This window comes from Pangasianodon hypophthalmus, chromosome 27, assembly GCF_027358585.1.
Source record: "Pangasianodon hypophthalmus isolate fPanHyp1 chromosome 27, fPanHyp1.pri, whole genome shotgun sequence".
Lineage (NCBI taxonomy): Eukaryota > Metazoa > Chordata > Actinopteri > Siluriformes > Pangasiidae > Pangasianodon > Pangasianodon hypophthalmus.
Genome location: NC_069736.1, coordinates 7,607,267 through 7,633,970, shown reverse-complemented (window position 1 = coordinate 7,633,970; position 26,704 = coordinate 7,607,267). Strand labels below are relative to the sequence as shown.

Here is a 26,704-nt window from a genome sequence, read left to right as displayed (position 1 = left end):
TGAGTGAACAACTGCTGTAATGTAAGCAATAACAGGAACTAACTTGTCTTGTGGACATTCTGCAGTTAAGCAATACCGCGCGATCCGAGTGCAGTTATACTGAACATGGGCACGGCTGTGATACGGCTGTGATTCGGCTGTAGGCCGAGTGCCGCAGGTAATCACAGCCATGCAGATATTCAGTATAACAACACAATTGTGAGTGAGATATTGTTTTTATACAAATTTTATAAATAAGAAATTAACATAGAGTAACTGATGTTTCAGATACAATACGGCCAAATAATTTATTTTTGCTCCGCAAATGGAAATAGATCCCGAAGAAGCCACACTCGCTGACAGCACATCAGCTAGCTGGGTAGCTAGCTCACAGTGATTTGTACGTTCCAGTTAAAGGTGTTTCCGATGAAATTGGCTTCCTTTCTTCCTTTTCATCTTCATTTGATTAGCTTTCTTATTTAAGTCAGAAGTGGAATTTTATGTGGTGAAGACAGACAAGTGGAGTGATACACAGTGAAACGTACTAAATATAAGCACTCCTGGAACACTGCTCATCCAATCAAATTATTGGATGGAACTAACTGTTGTATAACATTAAATATAACTATAAACAGATTAATACATTTAAAACTGTAATTGTTGACTAGTGACTGTTCATATAAGAGGAATAATACATTTCAGAACATGTAGTTTTTGGAAAATAATCAACTCTATAGTTACTTTAACAGTAACTTCGCTTCACATCAGGCCATATCAGACCACCCCAGTGTTGATTATTTTCCTATAAGAGAACAACCTGTCATGTTTTATTCCTTACTTATTCCTCTTACTCCTTACATCTTTTTGTTTATGAAGTTTCGCCCACTGAACCCAAACTATCGATACTGTTAAAACAAAAATCTCTTTGTAGCTTAGCTGTTGCAATAACGCACTAAACTTTATCGTTCTGATGACTGCAGTTGCTGCTTTCTTCTTTCTGACAAAGAAATAAACTGAAATTTGTTGTTAAAAGCTTTTTTTTATTTAAATTACAGAACTTCTCAACTGTATAGATAATATTCATATATATATATAAGCTATGAAATGTGAAATTGTGATCTCATACACACAAATATGCACACATGCACGCACAAACACGATTACACAATTTTAATACATACCTGAAATAACAGTGCTAGCACTGTGTTAGCGTCATCATGTTTATAATCTTTTTTCTTCTTGCAAAGTTTTGAGTTGAACCTTGATATGATTTCAATAATATCAGAACTGTGTTACATAACATTCTGTGATCTTACGCAGCTGAGTTGACTCAAATATAATTTTGGTAAACATTCATATCACAGGATTTACTGTTCATTTCAAGTCATATACGCAAAATGCATAATAAAAGCAAAGATGGTTTCAGTTCTATTGTATTTTGCATATAAGCTGTTATCATAAAAATGAGAAAGAACTGAAACAGAGCTGAAAATGCTTATTCTTTTACTGCGTATCAGGTCTATTTCTGTATAGTTTTAAAGTTTTCTCTTTTGCATGGCTTTGGAAAATGGATGCTGCAGCTGGATGCGTCGTCTCTTTGGAGTTTTGTAGCTGTTTGACATTTCAGAAGAGAAGAAAAACCCGCCAACATTCATCACTACACTTCTTACACTGACCGATTCACTGATGTCCAGATATAGCCACAATGTTAGCACAGTAAGGTATACTTTCACAGATCAATTTTGTTACTTAACATTTCTGTATGATCTATGACTCTATATTATACTTTTAGGACTTAAAATTTAAAAAAAAAAAACTTTTTTAAAAGAATTTTATAATAAAACCTTTTCAAGAATTAAGTTACAACTTTGTATCAACTTCAACTTCATTATAATCATAGAACTGACAGAATTACTCAGGTTTCTTTGTGACAGGATTGTAGTGCTTGTAGTCCTGTTATATTTAAACCAAAACTCTTAGTAGTAAGGGCTTATGTTAGCATTGTGGCTACATGCTAGCCAACACACATAGGTGCTCTTATTTGCCAGAGCAAAATTCATTCTTTTGGCTTAAGTATGACCATCTGTGTGTATCTCCAGCATGTTTTTCAGCACATTTGCTCATTTTCCAGTCATTACTGATCCCCCCCCAGTCGTAGGCTACTTGGTATGGTCCTGTACCCACTGGCACAGTCTCAGACAGTAGGCAGGAGGGCTGACAGTAGAGAAACTTTGTCCAGGATGTCTCAGCCTCTTCCACAGGTGCTCAAGTCTCTTCTTGAAGCCATAAACAGTGAAGATGTCAATGATGCCGATGAAATAGCGCTGCTCTGGCCCGTCTATTACGTGAATCGGGTTTTTGAAGTTAGGCAGCAGCCGCCGATTCTGGGCCTGAAACTCCAGCAGTTCAGCCGATTCTGATCCAACCTTAGAGGCCCCGTCGCTCTGTTCTCCAAATTCTGCCTGAGACGTCTCTGTGATCTGCCACTGTGACGTCCCTGAATCCAGTTCTGTGGCTTGGATGGTTGAGTCTTCCTCAGGCACCACTCCTGGGACAGCAGCACGGGAGCATGTGTTCACTGACCTAATGCAGAAAACCAAAGCCAGTCAGAGCAATCCAAAGCAACATCACACGCATCACTCTGGTTTGGCAGAGCTTGTTAGTTTGTTGGCTGACGCACTTAGCACTTGGATTAGCTCCAACAAATCGGTCCATTTTAAACTCCCATGCTTTCATGTAATGTGAAAATGCAATCTCAGCATGAGTAGTGTAGCTAGCAAGCTCATGCATGGTTATGGTTAAACACTTTGCAATTATGACACTGGTTATTTATACTGTGCTGATATGTCTTAGCTACATGCCTGCCTGCCACTGGCCTTGTGGAGGGCAAAGTGAGGGATCTGGAAACAGAGGTGAACATGGAAGTGAGATTCGGCACAAACAGGAAACTAAGAACATGCATCTGTGATTTGAGCTTTTGATGAGCATTGAACATAAAAAAATGATGTAACTGTAATTATGATTTTAAAAAAACTTTCAGTTGTAAGAGTTATTCAGATTCTCAGATGGGAATGGCTTGAAATCTGTCAAATCGGATTTTCTAATTCTAAACTGTCCACTAGAGGATGCCATCAGGGCCAATTTAAAGGAACAATTTTTTAAACAATTTTTAAAGTTCAGTTTAAAAAAAAAAAAAAAAAAAAAAGATCACTCAGTGTCTAACGTTTGCTTCTATAGTTTTGTGCTGGAGCTATGGTTGATCATGAATAAGAGAAGTTTATTTCACTCAAAATATTTTAGATAACATCGATGTCCATTACTTAAAATTACATAAAAAATTAAATGGGCAAACTTTAGACACCAAGTATGTCATAGCTGATGGATTATGGGGTTTGGGATGGACATTTCCTTTTGAACTTTTGGCAGAATTTTCCTTTAAAATACTTATAGCCTTAATTCTAAAGCCCCAGTGTTAGGGTCGGAGCTTGTATATAATTTCTAGCATTTTTTGGAACAATTGTAAATTAACACATGTGCTCAAATTTAATCAAATACCCGTCTAAAACGTTCACCACACAATGTACTTGACAAAACAGCTGAACAATTCTAAAGCAATAAGGTTTTCCTTCGCACATATAATCTCGGTAGTACTCATGTCACAGACTAAACCCTTAAACAGAGTTGTGTGTTTGTAAGTCCCTTACTTCTTGGTGCGCATGATGAGGGTGGCGAAGGACAGGCTGGGGTGACGCTCGTCCTGGTGCAGGGGCTGATGAGCCAGCAGGAGGCTGTAGTCCAGTACATTCAGTGTTCGCAGGAAGGATGTGTCGATTTGCACCTGACGTAACAGCCAGGGCCGCTGTTGGTCTGCCTCACACACATACACACACACAAGCATACAAACCTGCATTTCAAGTCAAGCTCTTGACTCAATAATTAAAGCAAGACACTACAGGTGATTAGGATAATTTTTTTTAATGGTGTATTGGAACTTTCTTTTTTATTATTTATAAATTTATATGTATGTATGTATGTATGTATGGATTGATTGATTTAATGAGGCTTTGGATAATTTAATGTGTGTAAATTTGAATACTTAATAAAACCAAAACTACAGGTTTTTATTTTATCATACACACAACAAGGAACACTTGTACACCTACTCATTCATGTAATTGCCTAATCAGCCAATGGTGTGGCAGCAGCGCAAGTGCAATGAAAAATCTGCAGGAATTGTCTGATGCCATCATATCAACATGGACCAGAATATCAAAGCAATGTTTCCAACATCTTGTGGAATCCATGCCACAAAGAACTGAGGCTGTTTTGAGAGCAAAGAGAGGCCCTACCAAGTATTATTGTAGTGTTCCTAATAAAGTGCTCGGTGAGTGTATTTTTATTGTTTAACCAAGAAAACAATTATCTCTTATACTGTTTTTTGACATTTTCAATATAAAATCTACCATAAATCCAACAGTTATGTACATTTTGGTCATTTCCTCTGTAATATTCTTCTAAATAGGAATAACAATGAACATGTAAAAGTCTATGAATATACGTAGGTCATCTAGAAACTGTGATCCTTCATATAGGAAAAAAAGATTTTGCAGTTGAAAGGTTTTAAATACACAATGTGTTTTCATGTGTTTCGCTTCATGTGTTTAGTTAGTGTAGTTTATAAGGTTTAGAAAGGAAGTTGGTGTGTGTCATATGATACACTTCTGACACATAAATAGATGTGTATATCACTATGACACAAAAAAGTTATGAATTAATATAAAGTGAGCTGTAAGTATAGCTGACGAGTGCTTGGTCAGCTTATCCATCAAACCGTGGGCACGTTTCCTTTACAGAATTAAGGAAACAACAACAATTAACAAAAACACTGGCCTTATTTGAATGGAGCACCAAGAAAATCAACTTAAGTACCTGAGTACTCTGAATATGTGCAAATTTCCCTGAGTAAATATTGACATAACATTTGGACTTAAGTCACCTACTATGAATATAGCCTGGAGTGTCTTGCCCTCAATTTACACATTAATGCAGAGATTCTCAAACTTTTTGTCAAGTGAACCCTTTCGACCTAAATTATTTGTTTCAAGTTCCCCCGGAGATGTTAAATTAATCTCTTGCTCATTGAAAAAGCTTGTAAATTACTCATTTACAGCTTTTTAATCTGTTTAATCTATGCAACTTTGCCTTGTTTGGGTTCATGACCAGATTTTCACGTCTTGTTTCCAACTGTCTTTTTAAGAAAGCTGGCTTCATACTTTCATTAGAAAACTGCATCAAACTTGCCACACAGTGGGGGCAATGTGTATGTCCATTCTGAAGGTCTTGTCACTGTCCATTCACATACATCCAAGTTTTGAATATTCCCTGCTGGACTTTGCTTGTCTTTGCTTTGTCTGTACATTTTAAGTGATTTTAAGGAGCTCTAAAGCTGAAGACAATTTTAGCCACAATGAATGATTTAGCTAGGGAACACTGTATGTTATGTTTAACTCTCACATGCTAAGAAGTATCTCATGACATGACTAACGATTAATTCAATCAACTTCTATCACTTTTGACTTATGAGGTTATAGTAAAATGCTACAATATTATCAGTTGTAATTACCTTAATTTTGTATTTGATTATATACAATTTACCTTAATGTGTCATTGACATTTTTATCACTGCCTCACCAACCCCCTGCAATGCCGCCACGAACCCCTAGAGGTTCACGAACCCCTGGCTGGGAAAGTCGGCATTAATGGGATAATCACTTAATAGGCTTGTATATGTAAAACAATTGAGCTGTTTTGTTTGCTGAATAACTGTAGAATGTTTTGCACTCTGTACAGGTCACGTTAGCATTCAGTGATGTCCTTTATGAACTTGTTTCTGCCTAATTTGCAAATACTGCGTATGTAGTCTACCTGATATCAGTAAACTTATAGCACTCAGAGTATGGCATTACCTAATGTGATATGTTTTCCCTCAAAATTGAGATCCTTGAGAACAACGATGACCTGACTCCCCTCAGGTGCTGGGTCCGTCCACCGGCTCACTTCACAGCCCTTTATATCATATCTATAGAGAAGGAATATGTACAGTGTGTACATTATGCTGTGCATGCATGTATATTTGCTTTAGTTTGAGAACATTTGGCACTATTTGTTTTTACTAAGGGTGGTGCTGACTTTGACATCCTAAAATCATATGGTCATTAAATAAACAGTACTTTTTTCAGCAACAAATGGTTCCTGATACACTGATAATAATGAAGCCTTGGAAGCCTTGGTTGTATGAATTTATACTCAGTCTTAAACTTAATGGCTTAATTGCAGATGCTACAGGCTTTATAGTGTCACCTTCTAGTACAGATCTTGCATCTAAAGTAAGACATCATGAACAAAAACGTTCATTTTAGCCATGATTAATATAAAAAAGCCAGGAGAGACTTTACAGAGCTGGGTCAGAACATGCTTCTTGAAAATGTCTCTTTTTTTTAAATATTAAGGGTGGATAAATAGCTTGAATCCAAATCAGAGCAATGTTCTCTTTATAGACTGTATTCACACATTCAGAATATTTCATTAGTCTTTTACCTGGCACATATTCTTTCATCAGGATAGAAGACACTTTGCATCACTATAAAGTACTACAGAGAGAAACAGATTTGATCATTACGTTGCACATAGTTTATCACCACTCAGGTGACAACTCGACAGTACAAAAAAGACCTCTCTACCTTCCTCCGATGGGCGATCTTGATGCTGTGAACACCTGCGATTATGAAAAGTGATTATTATTTAAAGCAGAAAATGCGCTGATGCTAGCCTGATAATACATTTGTGGTTGTGAAACTCTCACCTAAAAACTTAACCAGGAGAGAATGGGGGTACTTCTCCAGATGCTCCATGTAATGCTTTAGATGAGATAGGAGGAATCGAATCTCCCTTCTGTTCTGTGTCTTCAGGAAGAACCGTTTATCATTCCTGTAATAAGAAGAATATGAATACACGATGCAATATCACACTTAAGAGCTTGGCAGTAAGTGTGTAAGAGAAAGAGCTTTGTCTACACTTTAACCAGCATAACACACATGCTTTTTTGAACAAGAACCTCATGACTAATGATTAACACATAGAAAGGTATATACAGTATGTATCAAGTAGTTTCCTGAACTGAAAAAAAGTTTCTCTTTTTTCTGTGCATCTCAACCACAAGTAAAGTTCGAGCATTTTAAATTCTGTTTACCCCAAGAATGAAAAGGGAGAGAACTGCTTTTAATGATTTCATTCTGACTGCGGAGCAGGAATATCACAGATAGTTTGACAGCTGGTATCTGGGTACAAACTGAATTGATTATGTTTATGTCCATTTCGCTATGGCACGTAGCTATCCAACAACTTGATCAAAGCCTAGCATTCAGTGTGTAAGTCTCACTTAGCTAGCAAAGTTTTTAATATTTAAGGATAGTGACTGTTTTTAAGACTGCATTTGTTAAACTGGCTCCTGACCCAAAATGATCTTTGCAGGCATCATTTTAGAAAAATACATATCTCGTTTCTTAAAGCTGACAGATACTGTAGGTCATGCTATAGGCGGAAAAACCTAATTTTGGCTAAAACCTGATTTTTCTATCTTTTCCATAGCTTTTTGGCTATTTGGTAGAATTTGCAATTTCATAGATGGCCATACATAATATAATACTATTTTAACTAGTCAAACAACCAGTTAAATGAAATCATAATTTGCCTTTGTGTTTAAGACTGTATAAATTCTCTTAGGCTATGCAATTCCCTAAAGAAATTAACTGGTAATTTGTTCTGGGCTTTTGGAGAACTTGCTACACTTCTTCTGTCTCTAAAGATAAAATCTCAGATAGCCTTAATGGTCAATTATTATTTAAAAGAAAGGATCTCTGTGATGTTTAATTAAAATAAAAAGAATTTAAAAAGCTATAACTTCACTTCTGGTTGAGACACACCCAAAAGGGAAACATTTCAGTTCAGTGAAAATGTAGTGTTCAGAACTATATATAGTAGAGAATGGGCTTTCCAAGGGCACCACACACACACACACACACACGGTGGTGTATCTAAACTGCAGGCTGTTAGTGCTGACTCACGTTAGGAAGAAATCTGCTTTGCTCTTTGAATTGCTGATGAATTGCAGGTAGCAGCCTTCAGAGGAGAGAGAATGCTGATACTCTTTCTCTGTCATCCCCAGAGAGCGCCGCAGGCTGGCAAACACCGGCCCTGCAAACGTCTCCATCCTAAAGTCCTTTACACAGGCAGTCACATGAGCAAATAATGACATATTCTAGATTATTCCGTAGGTAGTCTATTACTGTAGGGAGCAGTGTACTTCAGTAATAGTAGGAGATGTAGTAAAAGATATGCAAAGCACACAATGTTTCTAGGATGTTTTGGACAACTGCTTCTGAAGCTGCAGGAGGTGAAACCTGTAGATATTCGAACAACAGGTATTACATCATTTCGAATATCAACCGGTGTGACCGCATACAGCCTCAGAAACACTTTTCTAGCACAGCTGATGAAGGACTTTTGTCCAAAACATCCTGTTTTTTTGGAAACGTTTGGAAATTTACCTTGCTTGGCTCTTCTGTTTGAAACTCTTTTACAACATCTACCATTATGTAGCACAAATATATTCAAAAACAATACCAAGCAACACCATTATTACATGTTAGGTAGTTAGATTCCACATAATATAGACAAAATAACACCACATATACATAACAGATTACACCATTACTGATTCTGACAGCTGTTAAAGTATACACATACTGTATAATTGAAATCTTTAGTCACTGCAATTTGTAAGTACCTTATGGATTTGTGTCACCTCAAGTCGGTAATCATCTTCAGAGAGTTCGTTCTGAAACAGTAGACATGTAATGAACATGATTATGATGGTTGTGAGGTTGCATATTAATTATAAATAACGTTCTAATTTCCACAGAATCAGTGTTGGCCATGATTCCCTGTACTGACAAAAGAACTGAAAATATGTTTTCTTCAAATTCACTTTTAATATTTTAATTGTTGATGGAAGACTGAATCTGTTATATACAGATGGGCAACAACTTGAAGGACAGCACAAGTGATTTATAATAAGTGAGTTATAATCATCTTCAGATGATTTGCCTGGCTGTGTTTTGACCCCTACTATATACTTGGATTATGATTCTTGGATTTGCTCAATAAAGCATATACTGTTTTTGTGCACTTGCATCCCGTCTCTACTATGTTACATTCTCAACACTGGACATGATTCATCATCACATGCTACTCACAAGAGTTTGATCTTTGTAGATCTTTATGGTTTGTATTAAGATTGATCTACAGTGTACAGAGTTAACAAGATCAGAGTTTCCAGTTCTTGCCCAGAGTTTCCACCTTTTTAAAAAGAGGGATCATGTGACAATTAGCATGTGTCTCGCTGCACCACTACAACCCCACATTCTTCCAGAATGTAACAACATGCATTTTTGAGCTCCTCATTTATTAAACAATTACAAAACCTAAGCACAACAAAATATTGGTAATGTAGTGTTTTTATGTGTGTAAGATGGAGGTAGGAGCTTTGAGTCAGAAACAACAGACTGCACACTCACTATCATTCACAGTCAAACTGCTGCATAAGCAGGTTAAGTTCAACATATGACTGTGTGTGTGTGTGTGTGTGTGTGTGTGTGTGTGTGTGTGTGTGTATAACCTACACATATGCTTTTTATACACTAGACTAGCAAAGCCATGCCAGAGTAACATTTGAATTCTTGGGTGGGAATTTGTGGATTCCTTGCCTGTTTCGCTGTTGGATCATGAGTGTAAGAGCGAAACCAAACAATAACACTAGAGAAAGACAAAAACTAGCATAATAGCTTGGTAAAAGGTTCCTAATGTGTTTCATAGGAACATCTATCCATTCCTTCTTTCATTCCTTCATTTCTCCCATGACACAACGTAAAGTCACACTCCAAGGGATTTCAATCTTATCTCTATCCATGTCAACTGTAGTGCATGTGTGACTACTAAGAACAATAATTTTGATTTAGATAAAAATTATAAAATATATGAAAGAATTACATATAAATAAAAAACACAACTGTTTACTCCAATCTCATTTATAATGAAAGTCTTTGGGCAGGTGTACAGAAATAGTTCACTATAGAAAACAAATTCAGTACTACAACCATTAACAATTAGTCTCTTAGGACAGGATATGCATGAGACAATGTCCTAATAAAACTCTTCTTATGTATTGTTACTGAAAACCGGAGAAATACAGTAAAGAGTAATTCCAGTTTCTTTCACTTTTTCTGGTATGGTTTTATGGTATCCAAGCGACATCAGACACATCGTTGAGGCAGATGAGCTACAACAGCAGAAGACCACATCAAGTTCCACTCCTGTCAGCCGAGAACAGGAAATTGAGGCTATAGTGGCCACAGGCTCACCAAAACTGTTTCGCAAGACACAAGGCAGCAGTTTGAGTCCAGGGATTCTTGCTGGAGATGCCAGATTCTGACCCAAGCATGTGCATGCTGCAGCAGAAATCGTGATTAATCAGTCCAAGAATGTGGTATCAACAGCATAAATCTGTAGCCCCAAGTGGTGGTGTAACGGTGTGGGGAATATTTTCTCGGCACATATTGGGCGGGTGCCACAATACCAATTAAATATTGTTCGAATGCCACAGTATATCTGAGTACTGTTGCTGACCATGTACATCCCTTTATAGCCACCAACTGAACTTGATCTTATTTTATCCTTATCCTTAGCCTTATCTATAAAGACTACTTTCCAGCATGATAATACACCATGTCACATAGTCGTCTCAAACTGGTTCTATGCACATGACAATGAGTTCAGTGTACTTCAATGCCCTCTCGAGTCACCAGCTACACGGGATGTGGGAAATTTGCAGCATGAAATGCACAGCTGACAAATCTGCAGCAATTATGTGATGCAATTATGTCAACACGGGCCAGAATCTCAAAGGAAGGTATCCAACACCTTGTGGAATCCATCCCACGAGAGAATGTTCTGAGAGCAAATGATTCATTAGCAAAATATTTTATTAATGAATAGTTTTGTATCTGTTTTTTAGATGATATTATATCCATTTATATATGGAGCATGTATCCAGATAATTGTAGATAAATAGAGGAGTTGTTGATGTGTTATTGGTCTGTTAAAGTTTTTTTGTCATAAAGCCCACTTGACATTGAACTAAGTGTAATGTGGACCGTTGCCTAAAATAATGAAATAAAATAATGACACCCCAGCCTTACACATGACAAAAACAGTAGGTAGAGATCAGCTGGAGTATTCCTTTAAAAAGAAAAAACTTTGGCGTATTGTTTTCCGCCTATTGCTCTGTGCGGTGGAGACTGAGGCATTGTGGTATCCCTCCACCCCTCTCCTACACAGGCTTCACAATTGTGTTTGTGTCAGCAGAACTGTGATGTTCTCTTCTTCTTTCTCAGGGGGCCAGGCACCGTGAGCACCCAAAACAATACAGCACACTGGATAGCAAGTTCATATTCGTAAACACATGGTCACTATGGGACCAAACCTAAACACGCTTCTCTCTGGGACTTAATCAACCCCCTAATTACTTATAAACACAATGTTTGAATCTGGTGTGTCTTTAATGACGTCTATTATATTTAATATCAGGACTGGCGATGGGTCCGGACATACAGCACATTTCTCACACTTGTAAAGATATACCTTTTACTATTAGTCTCACTGTAGTTACTGAATCATAAGCCATGATTTTAAAGGGTTAAAGGCATGAGCTGAAAATCAGGTAAACCACTAAATCATATTATCATGCACACTTTGAAAAGCTGCCTAAGTCAGCAAGATTTCTTCAAAGTTTGTTGAACTTTTGAGAGAAGGAAATCTCAGTAATTCTGTTCACAACAATTCCATTAAAGTTTTAAAAAGCTTTACCAAAACACAACTGTTACACAACAATTACAATATTGTGATATAATTATAATTTGTGATAATAGTTACTGCAATATGAACATTTTTATCAGCATATAACTATTATCTACTTAACATCAGTTTGTAGTTTGGTAATATAAAGAGTCGATATTTATTTCTTTATATTCAGTGTTAGTGGTCCTGAAATCTACTCGGATTAGCCTGATAAACTAAAAATGAATACACTATATTTCTGCTGCGGCGTTTTAAGGAAAATAATACACTCGAAATTCAAAATATTTGATGTCATTATTTGAAAAATAACAGCTGCAGCACAAAATGTTTAATGCTTTCTTCCAGATGGAGTGTTAAACGCATGTGTGGTCACCGTTTAATATGAAATGCTTTAAACTTTAAACAGCTGCAGCAACTCTTAAAGCATTAACCATTAAAAGCTAATGTTTTAATAGCATATTTTAGTTAATGGAAATTCACAATAAAGAAATTGAGTTAAGACGAGAGCGCAGTCAGTTTAGGATAAGTCCTGCACAGAAAACACCCTCTCAGAGGGCATGGTGTTTGTTGTAGATATTCATTATCAGTCATCTTTTACCAATTTAGAGGATACATGTAATGTTGTATTCATTATTCTTGTCAGTAATGTTGAAGTTTAGCTTTAGTTGTTGCATCCAGCCTATAACTAACTACACTAACATCAGATGGATTATAAGATGTTCACATATTTTTTGGTCCTAAATTGGACTATGTGTTTCTTAAATTGGAGAATTTGATTACTACTTGATTGATTGCTTTTGATTTTTACAGCAATCTTGAATATCTGAAAATATCAGCTCATTCCCAATTTCCTGTAATGAAATCCTGCAGATGTACTTTCACAGCATGTCTAGGTCAAAGGTCAATTCTCCTGCAGAATTTTCCCAGCTTCACATCCTATATGTACTCTAAAGTGTCCTTGTGCTTTGAAAAGGTGCTTATTGCTATTCTTATTACTCACAGGTATTGGGTTGTCGATGGTGTTCTGCACAGCACCAGCCAGGCCTTCCTTCATCATGCAGGTGAGTGAGTAGAACTCATGCTGCTGGTCGATTTCAAACACACCCAGGAGCTTCCAGCGCTGCCGCAGGCCTCCCCAGAACTTCCTCTTGACCACCCGCATGCTGCTGCTGCTGCTGCTCGGCCCTGCCATCTCCATCTGCTGCGATTAGGAGTCCAAATGCAAAATATAACACTATTACTTCAGAGGTCTCCACTCCACTGGCTCCGTGCAATATCACAATGGAATGGTTTAATCCTAAGAACTTAACACGTGACGTGTGACGGATCATTTCATTTTCAGGATTTATTTCCTGATAAACCTGATGCAGAATAAGTTAACAATATAATCAGCATTCTGTTCATGACAAGTCTCCTGTCACGTAAATGTAATTAGCTTAGAGAGGCCTTTGTTTGTTAAGTATCCACTAATTCATGTTAAGCTGTGCTACTTCTCAGAAATAAAGGCACCCAACTGTACTTTTCCTTGTCGCCAGGGTGGAACCAGCAAGGTCATACCTTTTGTACCATTAGTATGTATCTTTTACGTGCGTGTGCAGGTGCATGTGATGTACCTTTAACCAGGTTTAAGAATAAAGCTTTAAAGCTACTTTAATCAGTGTTCCTTAAGGTCCAATTGTGTCCCGTAAATTATTTTTAAAAGTATAAAAAGATGTACCATTTGTGATCCCGCCCCAGCAACAAGATACTTTTATTTCTAAGAGTGCATGTGGTATAGCATCTGCCTTTTTCTCTCCATTGTTATGTGAATAATGTTTGTATTGCTGTACTTACAAAACTCTTTTGCATACTAGTGTATTAGCTGTATCATAATATCCTATATTTAATCTAATATTCCTCTCTGTTTTCCAATGCTGGTCCTAATTTTTCCCAGAATGTCACATTTTGCAGTTTTCAGCCAAAAAAAGATCTGGAATCTTCATTTTCTGCTACGGGTGCAATAATGTCTTCATTTCTTTCCAGCGCACGTTTTCCACTCTTCTTGCTGCAGATCCACACGTGAGCTCGTGTAAATCATAACAGAAGATGACAGACCTGCTGCTTCCCGTTTCCTTGACAACAAGACAAGTGGTAAAGAATGGAGTGTGTTTTCAGTTAGAGCGCGCCCTGTGTTCTACATTAATGATCTGAATAATCTACCCTGCTCAAAAATTCATAGTGACCATTAGAGGTTTCTGTTGGTTTCTAGTGGCTTAGTAATGGTTATTGACTTTATTTTGTGTTTTCCGTCTTGAAGGAAAGATTCAAGACACATTAGATGTTTAGTGATGTAGGAGTGTGGTTTCTGATGGAGGCCTTGTGGTGATAATCTGGGGCTGAATCCATGGTCCAAATGGTCTTCTGTGATATTTGTGGTAATCAGTAATAACCCTGGTGCTTCAGACTGTCAACATGGAAACAGAAAAGCACTGATAAGTAGCATATATCTAGATAGAACTGGCAACTCTTCCATTAGGATACAATTCAATCAGTAAGACACTGAATATCTCCCAGATCTGTAATTGTATCAAGAATGAGTCAGCTTCTGGCAACCATTAGATGAGGTAATATTTACAGTTTCATTAGTAAGTCAAACTATATAATGTATTATTTTTTCCCAGCAGGGTACAATTTCCAAAGAGCTATATGTAACAAAGAATACTGTACTTCTGCTATGTAAGAAATAAAACATACTGTTATAGTAGAAAGATCAACAAGGGAGCGGAGCATTACCACCCTGAAGGTGATTATTTTCCTAAAACAGCATGTTCCAAAATGTTTAATTCTTCTTATACCACATTGTGTCAACTAGTACAATTTTCTATTAATTAAAGAAGTTAGTTCTTGTTGTGACTTAAGTTATAGCAGCTATAAACAACAGTTCCCTCACCAAACCCTTGTTTTTTTTGCTTTTTCTTGAGAAACCACAATGCCTTCAGGCCTGAAGATTTTTCACCTGACAGAAAACCTAAAGTTCCAGCTTTACCTCTGAATGTTATAAAGCAGTGATACTGGAGACTCCTTCCAAAAATGTTTTAAAAACCTTCACCGTATCAAAGATTACTCATATTTTAATTGAGGGAATTGAGGGACTCATACACAACTATTACAAAAGGTGCAAACATTCACTGTTGCTCAAGAAGGCAACACACTACATTAAGAGCCAGGGGGATGTAAACTTTTGAACAGGATGATCGGTGTAAATTGTTATTATTTTGTTTAAAGATTTTATTTTTTCATTTAGTACTGCCCTTCAGAAGCTACATAAGTTATAATCCGTTTATGGGGAGCATCCGTAATCAAATTGCCTATGTAAATTGTTACTAAAGAAACTATAACGCATTAGATTTTGTGATTTTAATATAAACTATAATGTTGTGTCAACCGGAACTGCTCTCAGAGCTGCTGTTACAGAAAATTCATCAACACATTCTGACTGATCAGGATTGAAGAATCAACAGTGCTGTGTTGTAAAAGCTAGTACTTAGGAGATGTATACTCTGATACTTTATGATATTCAAAGGCATTTTATTCAGGAGAAACTAGCTTAGGTAGGCAGGTAAGAGGAATAAGGAACCTGTGACGTGGACTGGTACAGCACTGAAACATGGGACTTAACATTCGTTCATACATTCTTTCTCAGGAACCTCTTTATCCTGGTCAGGTTTGTGCCCAAGCCTATCTTATCCGGGTAGTAATGGGTGTGAGGCAGGAATACACTCTCGATGGGACACCGTTCCACCAGTCATATATAATATATATTTATGTGTGTGTTTATATATAAACACAGTTGGAGTCATAAGTCTACATACACCTTGCAGAATCTGCAAAATGATTTTAAAACTGCATTTTGTTTTTGTTTTTTTTCGTACTGCCCCGAATAAGCTATTTCACATAACAGATGTTTACATATAATCCACAAGACAAAATAACAACTGAATTTACACAAAGAAACCATTTCAAATGTTTACGTACACTTGATTCTTAATACTGTGTGTTATTACCTGGATGATCAGCGACTGTTTTTATGTTTTGTGATAGTTGTTCATGAGTCCCTTGTTTGTCCTGAGCAATTAAACTGCCCACTGTTCTTCAGAAAAATCCTCCAGGTACTGCACATTATTTGCTTTTCCAGCATCTTCTGAATATTTGACCCCTTTCCAACAGTGGCTATATGATGTTGAGATCCATCTTTTCACACTTAGGACAACTGAGAGACTCATACACAACTATTACAAAAGGTGCAAACATTCACGGAAGGCAACACACTACATTAAGAGCCAGGGGAATGTAAACTTTTGAACAGGATGATCAGTGTTCATTGTTATTATTTTGTTTAAAGATCTTATTTTTTCATTTAGTACTGCCCTTCAGAAGCTACATAAGATATTTAAATGTTTTCCTGTTCAAAATTTTACACCCCCCTGACCCTTAATGTATTGTGTTGCCAGACCCCAACTATATATATATATATATATATATATATATATATATATATATATATATATATATATATATATATATATATATATATAAATTCAATTCAATTTTATTTGCATAGCGCTTTTAACAATGGACATTGTCACAAAGCAGCTTTACAGAAATAAGACAGGAGAGGAACCAGACTCAAACGGGAACCCATCCTCATCTGGGTGCAGTTATAAATAAATCCCTTGTAACTGTGTACTACATGGACAAATTTGTGCAACCAGTAAGTTCATCACAGTTTTCACTTGAAGTCTGGTTTGTTGAAAATATCCGATGTCCACTGATGGAGACCTGAGTGCAAAACTACTCGCGACATTACTACACCGCAGCCCCAAAGACACAAAACCCCACACATTGATCAGCCTGTTCAAAATTTTCCACCCCCCTGGCTCTTAATGTATTGTGTTCCCAGACCACAACTATATATGTATATGTATGTGTGTGTATATATATATATATATATATATATATATATATATATATACACACACAGACCGATCATCCTGTTCAAAATTTTACACCCCCCCTGTATTGTGTTACCAGACCCCAAGTGTATACATACATACATATATGTATATATATATATATATATATATATATATATATATATATATATATATATATATATATATATATAAGTTAAAAAAGCTGAAACTGTGCATATCCTCAGTGAATGTTTTGAGTGTTTGGGGCAGATGCAGATCCAGCAGTGGTCTCTGGCCAGCTCACAAAGGCTTATTTGTCTGCAGTGATGGGAATCAGCTGCTCAGATGCAGCAGATTAAATCTGATAACTCAGCTCCTTGACATGAAGGGTCAGTGTATTTTAGTAGCTTTTTAACCTTTTCATACCCATGACCTGGCATGAAACATACACATGAACACTGCCATAACAACACAACGTTACACTGGCTCTTTTTCATTCTGGACTATTCGGTAGGTTTCTGAATATTTCTCACAGAAAGAAAAACACCTACCTTATCTTTCCTGACAGCGTTGTCGGAATACAGCAGACAAATCTTTTTATTTGTTTATTTTTTTTGTTAGCAAACTCGACTGAAAGAAGGAGCGCGTTCAGAATGAACATACAGCTCAGCATAAACATGGACATTTCCTAACAATCCTGTCTGTTAAACAGGAAACAGTTTTGAGGAAGAAAAAGATTAAGAAGATGTTACCTCAGTTTGACTCATCATGGAGACACTGCTTCATGTCCACTGACTCTGCGGTTTCAGCGCATTCTTTCTGTCCTCAGCTGCCACATCGCTCAGCGCTCTGCTTCTGCCTGGGAGTCGATTCCAAAGAGAGTCGATTCCAAAAAAGAGTCGATTCTTCGATGACAGCCACTGAGAAATCGAGAGTCGACTCCACACAGTGAAATAGTGTATTTATTTTTTATTTTTTATGAACTGTAGGTTGATGAAGAAATATACTACATAATATTACCGCATTTTAGGTGGATACCAGACAGTAAAAGGAGCGGTGAAGGCACGAATGTGTTATTTAATCATTTAAGGCACGACCTCCCGCCATCTTGCCATGTTAATAACACTGCCATAAAACACCTTTATTACAGTTCCACTGCAGATAATTCAAATAACATGCTAGTGATAATATGAAATAAAACGACAGCATATAAAATAAAAAAAATTGACATTTTATTTTATAAACATTGGCTCTACCCTTCCTTTTCTCCTCTTTCAATAAACTTTAAGTACTTCACAGTCCATCAGTTTGATTGCTCTATGTTTAAAGGAGAGCTATCAGACGTGTAGCTTTCAAACATAAACAGGGAAAATGCTTGATTCCGATTGGTTAATCCTACTTCTCACCATAGCAACTGGTAGCCAATAAAATGTGATTAAACAACCTGATTTGTCTGATGTTATGGAATATGGAATCGTAACGGCTTCGTTTACGTTTTATGAACATCAGTACAGCGCAATTACTGCGCAAACGATGATATTTGACAGTTATATAATCAGCTGCGCGGTATGTGTGTTACGTTAACCATCACGAATGAAGCATTTGGAGCCGTTATAAACTATTTGAGGGGAGTTTAAACCCTCTGAGACGCCTGTAAAGTGAGAGGACGAGATTCTCATCTCCACAGCACGAACCACAGCAGTTTAAACAGCATTTTACTTTTGGACAATGATGTAAAATGTACAATTATAAAACAAAAAACAAACTTTAATTAAACAACATCGCCAGTTAACTAAACCGTTAATTAAAGAATAAAAGCCAGGCTACTTAAGGCAACCCTCCAAGAAGCTAAAGTAATTTAGCATGTGTTAGTCCAAATCATATTGCTGATTAAATCTTCATTAATGTTCAAATGAATTTAGCATATGAATTTAGTGAATTTAGACAAAATTCCTTAAGCATAATAGTGTATTAGGTACTTTTAGTATAATTAAGGTGTTTCCTGTCTTCTGCTTTAGCTTCTGGAATTGAGAATCGACTCTTTGAAGCGACTCCTTTGATTCTCAGCACCTGCAGTGGGAATCGGAGTCGATTCCAACACTTCTGGAATCGAACAGTGCTGTCGCTCTCGCGGAGCCGCACTGAGCGTCACGAGCGCAGTTAAAGCTCCGCCCACACGGTGCCGCTCTCGTGCGCTTATTATTACAATACTGGTTTTATACATTCAGTAATTCATGAATTAGAACATGCATTAATTTCAAGAATTTCCATCCATCCATCCCATCCATTTTCTGCACCACTTATCCTACACAGGGTTATGGGGAGTACTGGAGCCTATCCCAGGGGACTCGGGGGCACAAGGCAGGGGACACCCTGGATGGCGTGCCAACTCATCACAGGGCACATTCGCACACACTCACACACACACACCATGGACATCTTAGAGATGCCAATCAGCCTACAGTGCATGTCTTTGGACTGGAGGAGGAAACCGGAGTACTCAGAGGAAACCCCCAAAGCATGGGAATATGCAAACTCCATGCACCCAGGGCAGAGGTGGGAGGCGAGGCAACAGTGCTAACCTCTAAACCACAGTGCCCCCTCAATAATTTCCAATCAAACCGAAATGTAAAATATTTTAGTTTATATTTTAAATCATTATTTAAACATAAACAGTGGCCTGTGCAGGTTTACAGACATGGGATATCAATGGAGACTGTCTGATTTGTTGTTTCTAGAAGCAAATGACATTACTGTATTGACATTATATTAGTTACACTGTAAGTCCTAATACTCAAGAGATTTGAAAATACTTACCATGCTACAATGACTACGTATATGAACAACTGCTAGACATGATGTGCTAGAGATGATTCATTGCATGAATTGCATAGGAGGAATAGACCTATTAGATGTGTCATGTGTGGGAACTGTGGTTGCAGAGCTTATTTTCATTCCATATGAGCGCACCCCAGAATATTAGCCTACAAAAAAGTAATGAAAGTAAAACCCCTTGATGTGATCCATTATTTTTTGTTTTGTATACAGAGTTGTACCTTGTAGCTACACTTATTAAACATCTCAATACAAGTGGACTTAGTAGGTGTACATTTGATGACACCTTTTCGTCTGCTGTTATGCACAATTCAACATCTCAGCCCTCTTCTACATTGTCTGTTAGTGAAACAGGACCACCATAAGACCACCACTGAGCAGGTATTTTTCTCAACACACCAATCCAATCAAAAATATCCATCCAACCACATTCTCTGATTGGAAATGGACACTGATGAAGGGGCAAGAGAACGAAGAACACAAATTGTTCATGTAAAACAATTTAGCTATAGTCTTTTACTGTTAAATTACAATGTGGACTTATAAGGTTAGTGTGTTTAATAAAGTGGCCAGTAAGTGTACGCAGTGTTTAAAAACCCCTCAGTAATCACATCAGCTCGACACACACTACCAGACATTCAGTACAGGTCCAAACCAGACACTTCTAATAAATTATATAACATATATAATTATATAACATATATAACAATAATATAACCATACTCACAATCTTATAATCCTTAGCTTAGAGTTGAATTCATTGTGCCACCATCATTATTTCTAGCTGCTGTAATTTCTTAGACACAAACCTGAGATAATCAATAAGAACAGTATGAAATGATGCAAATGTTTATGTAATAATTATTTATTGCAGCGTCTACAAAACACCCCTGAAATTTGTGTACCTTCTCTCATTAACATCTCATCAATCAGCATTGAGCATGTTATCCCTATTTATCATTTACTAGCACACATTTATGTTTATTTACAGTCTAATAGGATGGCAGAAATGCATAAGAGCAATGTTTTAGTGGTTACTGAACATAGCAACTGTGTATAATGTAACAGCAGATAGGACAGTAATGCGTATTTTCATGTCAGTGGAATGAAATTTCCACAGATTTCCACATATACAGAAATGAGTAAATATTTTTACCCCTTGTGGTCTCTAATTGGCTCCTTTACACTCATTGGTCATTTCCTCAGGGCTAAACTGTCTGCTACATGAAAAGCCAGGAAGCTTCAGAGAACAGTTATACATGAGACTTAAGTACAGGAGCTGATACGCAGGTTGAGATTTCGTCATGTCCTTGTTTCGGGCAGCTGAATGACAGTGACTGGAGATTCCTAGTCGACTTTCTTTGGTTTACGATTCTTCCAGGTGACTATTCCTATGAAGGTACCTGGAAAAAAGGTTTAAAGGGTTTTTTACAACAGTGCAAGTTAGTCATACAGCAAGACGTGTGTCTCAAGTAAGGAACATGCTATTATAGGAACATATATAAAGGATTAGGATTATTTTCCTATACAAGTATGTCCTGAAGTGTTTTATTCTTCTTATAGCACAGCATTTACAGTTACAGGAGACCCTGGCTGTGAAAAGTTGGAGAACACCTGACATAATGTGTCATGGTATCAGACCGTCATGGCAGTTTATCACAGCTTACAACGTCTTCCACAACCCAGTTATTTTGTCCTATGACAAATGTTACAAAAGAAAAGGCTTACCAAGAAATGTTACGCAACATTTTATCATCTTGACTTCTCATGGAACAAAATAACAATTCATTATCCACAGAAATACACTCACCGAGCATTTTATTAGGAATTAGTATTGCTATACTAATACTGAGTAGGGCCTCTCTTTGCTCTTAAAACAGCCTCAATTCTTCATGGTATGGATTCCACGAGATGTTGGAAACATTCCTTTGAGATTCTGGTCGATTGCATCACGATTGCATCACACAATTCCTGCAGATTTTTCAGGTTTAGTTTCATGCTGCAAGTCTCTTCTATTTGGTCTTCAATTGGATTCAGATTCGGTGACTGGGAAGGCCACTCAAGAACATTGAACTCGTTGTCATGTTCATGAGACCAGTTTGAGATGAATTTTGCTTTGTGACATGGTGCATTATCATGCTGGAAGTAGCCATTAGAAGATGGTAAATTGTGGCCATGAAGGGATGCACATGGTCAGCAACAATACTCAAATAGGCTGTGGCATTCAAGCAATGATTGGTATTAATGGGCCCAACGTGTGCCAAGAAAACATTCCCCACACCATTACACCACCTCCACCAGCCTGGACTGTTGACACAAGGTAGGCCGGGTCCATGGATTCATGCTGTCGGTGCCAAATTCTGACCCTACCATCTGTGTGCCTCAGGAGAAATCGAGATTCATCAGACCAGGCTACATTTTTCCAGTCTTCAACTGTCCAGTTTGGGTGAGCCTGTGTCCACTGCAGCCTCAGCTTTCTGTTCTTGGCTGACAAAAGTGGAATCTGATGTTGTGAGTGAAAATCCCAGGAGATCAGTAGTTACAGAAATATTCAAACCAGCCCATCTGTCACCAACAATCATCCCACAGTTAAAAATCACTTTTCACCATTCTGATGGTTGATGTGAACATTACCTGAAGCTACTGGCCCATATCTGCATGATTTTACACACTGCACTGCTGTCACATGATTGTCTAATTAGATAATTAGTTAATTAGAGTGCATAAATGAGTAGGTGTACAGGTGTTCCTAATAAAGTGCTCAGTGAGTGTACATTCTCAATGTAGTCGAGCAGTTTTCACTTCGACAGATGTTTACACAGAAACATACAGTATGTCTGCCAAACTTACCAACACAGAGTAATAGTATCAATGCTGCTATGCCAGGAAGTATGACAGAGTACTCTCGAGGAAGAAAGTAACTGTGGATCACGTGATCGCTGTCGACAAATGGCTGAAAAGAAAGCAGAAGACAGTCATCGATCATTGAAGCTCTAGGTTTTATGTCAAACTAAAAAGTCGAAAATAAGTGTAAGGTTGGAGAACAAAAGGGGAATGGTATCCTTGTACACTATACACTACATGAGTACACACTGCAGACTGCATACTATTACATGTAGTGGTATGCAGTATAGTGTGAAGTATCATTTATCATTTGGGATACTACACCGACCTGTAATCACTCATCAATCATATTCCCATGTGCACGCAGTTCCTTCTGTTACACTGACTAATATCTGTTTGGAATATTTTGACCTTAAATGTGCAGGAAACACTTTATCCTTAACTTGGGGACAGACGTTCCTAGGATAATTGTCATAAATAGCTAATCTTCTCTCTGTATCAAGTATTACGCTGTCATAGCCAGTTAATAGCCCATTTAAAAAAAATTATGCAACAACTAAAAGCAAAATGGAAATAGCCGTTTTTTGAAAGCAAAGGTACTTTAAAAGTCAATTAAAGCTAAAAAAGTGTAGATTCATTTTACTTACCAGCACTATAACCCATATGGTGTAGTATGTGAACAGTAATAGACTGAAGCCAACGAGGCCCAAACCGACAGCTTGATCTGCTCCAGTTGCCTTTTCAAAAGACAAATGTGAAAGTTTTCTGTTACTATGTTACAGCCACGGTTTAACCCATAAATGCCATAAATGTTCATACAGACTTTAAGTCATCAGCAAAACAGTATTTATATCTAACACACAAATTCTATTTCACTAATAGTGTAAAACTAATAATAAGTAATAAAATAATAAATATTTTTGTTACATCCTAATACTTTGTTGGTTACTTATGGAATGCATATTATATAAGTAACTACATATTGCAGAAATTATAAAATATTTATATAGATAATTAAGTATTCCTTGTTATTCTAACACTTATTTAAGAAAAACTGCATTTTTTAATGAGTAGTTCTGTAATGTGTAGCAAAGTCTGTTTCATATTAATGACAAACAAAATATTAAAATATAACAAAAATATACACTGATCAGCCATAACATTAAAACCACTGACAGGTGAAGTGAGTAACACTGATTATCTCATTACGACGGCACCTGTAAAGGGGTTGGATATACTCGGCAGCAAGTGAACAGTCAGTTCTCGAAGTTGATGTGATGGCATCAGGAAAAATGGGCAAGCGTAAGGATCTGAATGACTTTGACAAGGGCCAAATTGTGATGGCTAGATGACTGGGTCAGAGCAGCTCCAAAACAGCAGTGGTGTTCCCACTATGCAGTGGTTAGTACCTACCAAAAGTGGCCCACGGAAGGACAACCGATGAACCGGCGACAGGTTGACATGGGCACCCAAGGCTCACTGATGCACACTGGAAGTGAAGGCTAGCCTGTCTGGTTGCATCCCACGGAAGAGCTACTGTAGCATGAACTGCTGAAAAAGTTAAAGCTGGCTATGATAGAAAGGTGTCAGAACACACAGTGCATCACAGCTTGCTGCGTAGCCACAGACCAGTTAGACTGTCCATGCTGACCTCTGTCCACTGCCGAAAGTGCCTACAGTGGGAACGTGAGCATCAGAACTGGACCATGGATCAATGGAAGAAGGTGGCCTGGTCCGATAAATCACATTTTCTTTTACATCATGTAAATCACCGAATGAGTGTTTGTTCCTTACCTCGTGAAGAGATGGCACCAGCACACACTATAGGAAGAAGTCAAGCCGGCGAATGCAGTGTGATGCTCTGGGCAGTGTTCTGCTGGGAAACCTTGGGTCCTGGCATTCATGTGGATGTTGCTTTGACACATACCACCTACCTAGAAATTGTTGCAGACCAAGTACACCCCTTCATGGCAACAGTATTCCCTAATGGCAGGGACCTCTTTCAGCAGGATAATGCACCCTGCCGCACTGCAAAAATTGTTCAGGAATGGTCTGAGGAACATGACAAAAAGGTGTTGACTTGGCCTCCAAATTCCCCAGATCTCAATCCAATCGAGCATCTGTAGGATGTGCTGGACAAACAAGTCTGATCCATGGAGGCCCCACCTCACAACTTACAGGACTTTAAGGATCTAATGTCTTGCTGCCAGATACCACAGCACACCTTCAGTGGTCTTGTGGAGTCCATGCCTCGACAGGTCAGAGCTGTTTTGTCAGCACAAGCAGGATGTACACAATAATACAATATTAGGCAGGTGGTTTTAATGTTATGGCTGATCTGTGTATTTTATTACTTAGTATGGTGAAGTGAAGTTAGTAGTATAATTTGACAAAAAATGTTAATTATAGCAAGGCATCACGCTGACAATGATAAAGATGATATCATAGTTTTATGTTGCTTTATAGAGAAATGGTTTTATTTCCCAATTAAATGTATTCTTTAAGTCAGTCATCGCAACTGTTAACAGCAGTGTATGGACTTGATCATTAAAGCATTAAACACATTGTCTTCATTTTGTTAGTTTGAAGGCTTTACTGGATCATGTATCTTTGGCAGAAAAAAAATCAGAAGATATTTTAAGATTGATAATTAAGTAAAAGAAGTAATCAACTTTCCTGTATTACATTTTCATGATATTAATGTTGAGATCTCAATATGATACATAAATTGAAGAAACAGGGCTCCTAAATTTCACAGTGTACCTGCTGTTTATACAATTATAACTCTAACTGTAATGTTGTAGACTCAGTACAAATAATGAACACAACAAGTTTTGTTTTTAAATATCATAAACACTATTAGGTTCTTGTTAAACAAGCTATTCAAGACGCCCAGCTTTCTGTGAAGTTAGCTAGCACTGAGAGATTTATTTCCTCCCTCAACAGTATATTTAAATGATACATATGTGCCACTTTCTTGAACCATTTCTTAATAACACGTAAGTAAATAAGCGTAAATACAAGAAAAAGCTTTATTTCACCTTACCATGTCGAACACGTCACTGCCTGAGGTATTTCCTGTAGTTTGCGCTTCCGGGTTCCGGTCCACGTCCGACTGAAAGATGGGAAATGTAGTTTTTCAGAGGACACAAACGCCGCAAGATGGCGACAGAGCACAACTCGATGATTTCTCAGCACTTCTGAATGTTTTCTTGTATAAGTACAGTATGTGTCGCCTTCTCTATGTTCAAAATCACACCCTATTCCCTAAATAGTGCACTATTAAGGGAGTTCAGCTGTTTTCACAGGCAGGAAGGATTGTAACAAACTACAATTACTTTGTTATTGTACTTACAGTAAATCTGGCTTTTAGGTATTTGTACTTTAGTTTTTAGTTTTTTAGTTTTTCATACTTTTGACATTTATGCACTACATTTCACAAGAAAAAAAAAATCTCTTCATTTTCAAACACTACATCCCTACATTTCTCTGAAGTAAGAGAGCTTTATCAAAATGGCTAACACACATGACAGGAAGAATGAGACCTAATATCTATTAATGTAATCTAACTGTTGCTACTCACGCTTTGTATTTATCAAGGCAGTTTGTATTGTGAATTAGCATTCAGCTAGCTTGTATTGTCAGAGTTATACTATAATGCTGAATGTTTGTGGACACCTAACCTTCACACCCATATGATTCTTCCCCAAATTGTTACCACAAAGTTGGAAGCACACAGTTGTATAGGACGTCTTTGTATACTGTAGCATTACAGTTTTCCTTCACTGGAACTAAGAGACTCAAACCTGTTCCAGCATGACAGTGCCCTTTTGCACAAAGCGAGATCTATAAAGACATCACAGAGCCCTGACCTCAACCCCACTGTACACCTCTGGGATGAACTGGAGCAACGATTGCATCCCAGGCCTCCTCACTCAACATCAGTACCTGACCTCACTAATGCTCTTGAGGCTGAATGATCAAAAATTCCCACAGCCATGCTCCAAAATCTAGTGGAAAACCTTCCCAGAAGAGTGGAGGTTATTAAAACAGCAAATGAGATGTTCAAAAAGCATATACAAGAGTGATGGTCAGTATCACTCATAAAAGTGTCCGCACAC

General features: G+C 37.5%; 2 protein-coding genes across 6 annotated transcripts; both read right to left on the bottom strand.

The window, feature by feature from the left end:
• Positions 1 to 998: 998 nt before the first annotated feature.
• On the bottom strand, positions 999 to 20,452 carry pip5kl1 (phosphatidylinositol-4-phosphate 5-kinase-like 1). 5 transcript variants are annotated; one of them, XM_026921559.3, is made up of 12 exons: positions 18,161 to 20,452; positions 17,657 to 17,824; positions 12,953 to 13,153; positions 8,825 to 8,875; positions 8,103 to 8,257; positions 6,842 to 6,966; positions 6,720 to 6,754; positions 6,577 to 6,629; positions 5,946 to 6,058; positions 3,684 to 3,846; positions 2,841 to 2,879; positions 999 to 2,562 (listed from the first exon to the last, which is right to left on the bottom strand). In XM_026921559.3, the coding sequence occupies exons 2-12, from the start codon at positions 17,672 to 17,674 to the stop codon at positions 2,139 to 2,141; spliced, it is 1,377 nt and encodes a 458-aa protein (XP_026777360.3). In that variant the 5' UTR covers positions 17,675 to 17,824; positions 18,161 to 20,452; the 3' UTR covers positions 999 to 2,138. The 5 variants fall into 5 exon arrangements, with proteins under 5 accessions (XP_026777360.3, XP_053086179.1, XP_026777361.3 ...); XM_053230204.1 differs by having other exon boundaries at positions 17,657 to 20,452; XM_026921560.3 differs by having other exon boundaries at positions 12,953 to 13,150; positions 17,657 to 20,452.
• A 136-nt stretch (positions 20,453 to 20,588) lies between these two features.
• dpm2 (dolichyl-phosphate mannosyltransferase subunit 2, regulatory) lies at positions 20,589 to 25,740 on the bottom strand. The gene is made up of 4 exons (XM_026922257.3): positions 25,630 to 25,740; positions 23,231 to 23,320; positions 22,590 to 22,692; positions 20,589 to 21,142 (listed from the first exon to the last, which is right to left on the bottom strand). Exons 1-4 carry the CDS (start codon positions 25,630 to 25,632, stop codon positions 21,087 to 21,089), a joined length of 252 nt encoding a protein of 83 aa, XP_026778058.1. The 5' UTR covers positions 25,633 to 25,740; the 3' UTR covers positions 20,589 to 21,086.
• Between the last annotated feature and the right edge of the window lie 964 nt (positions 25,741 to 26,704).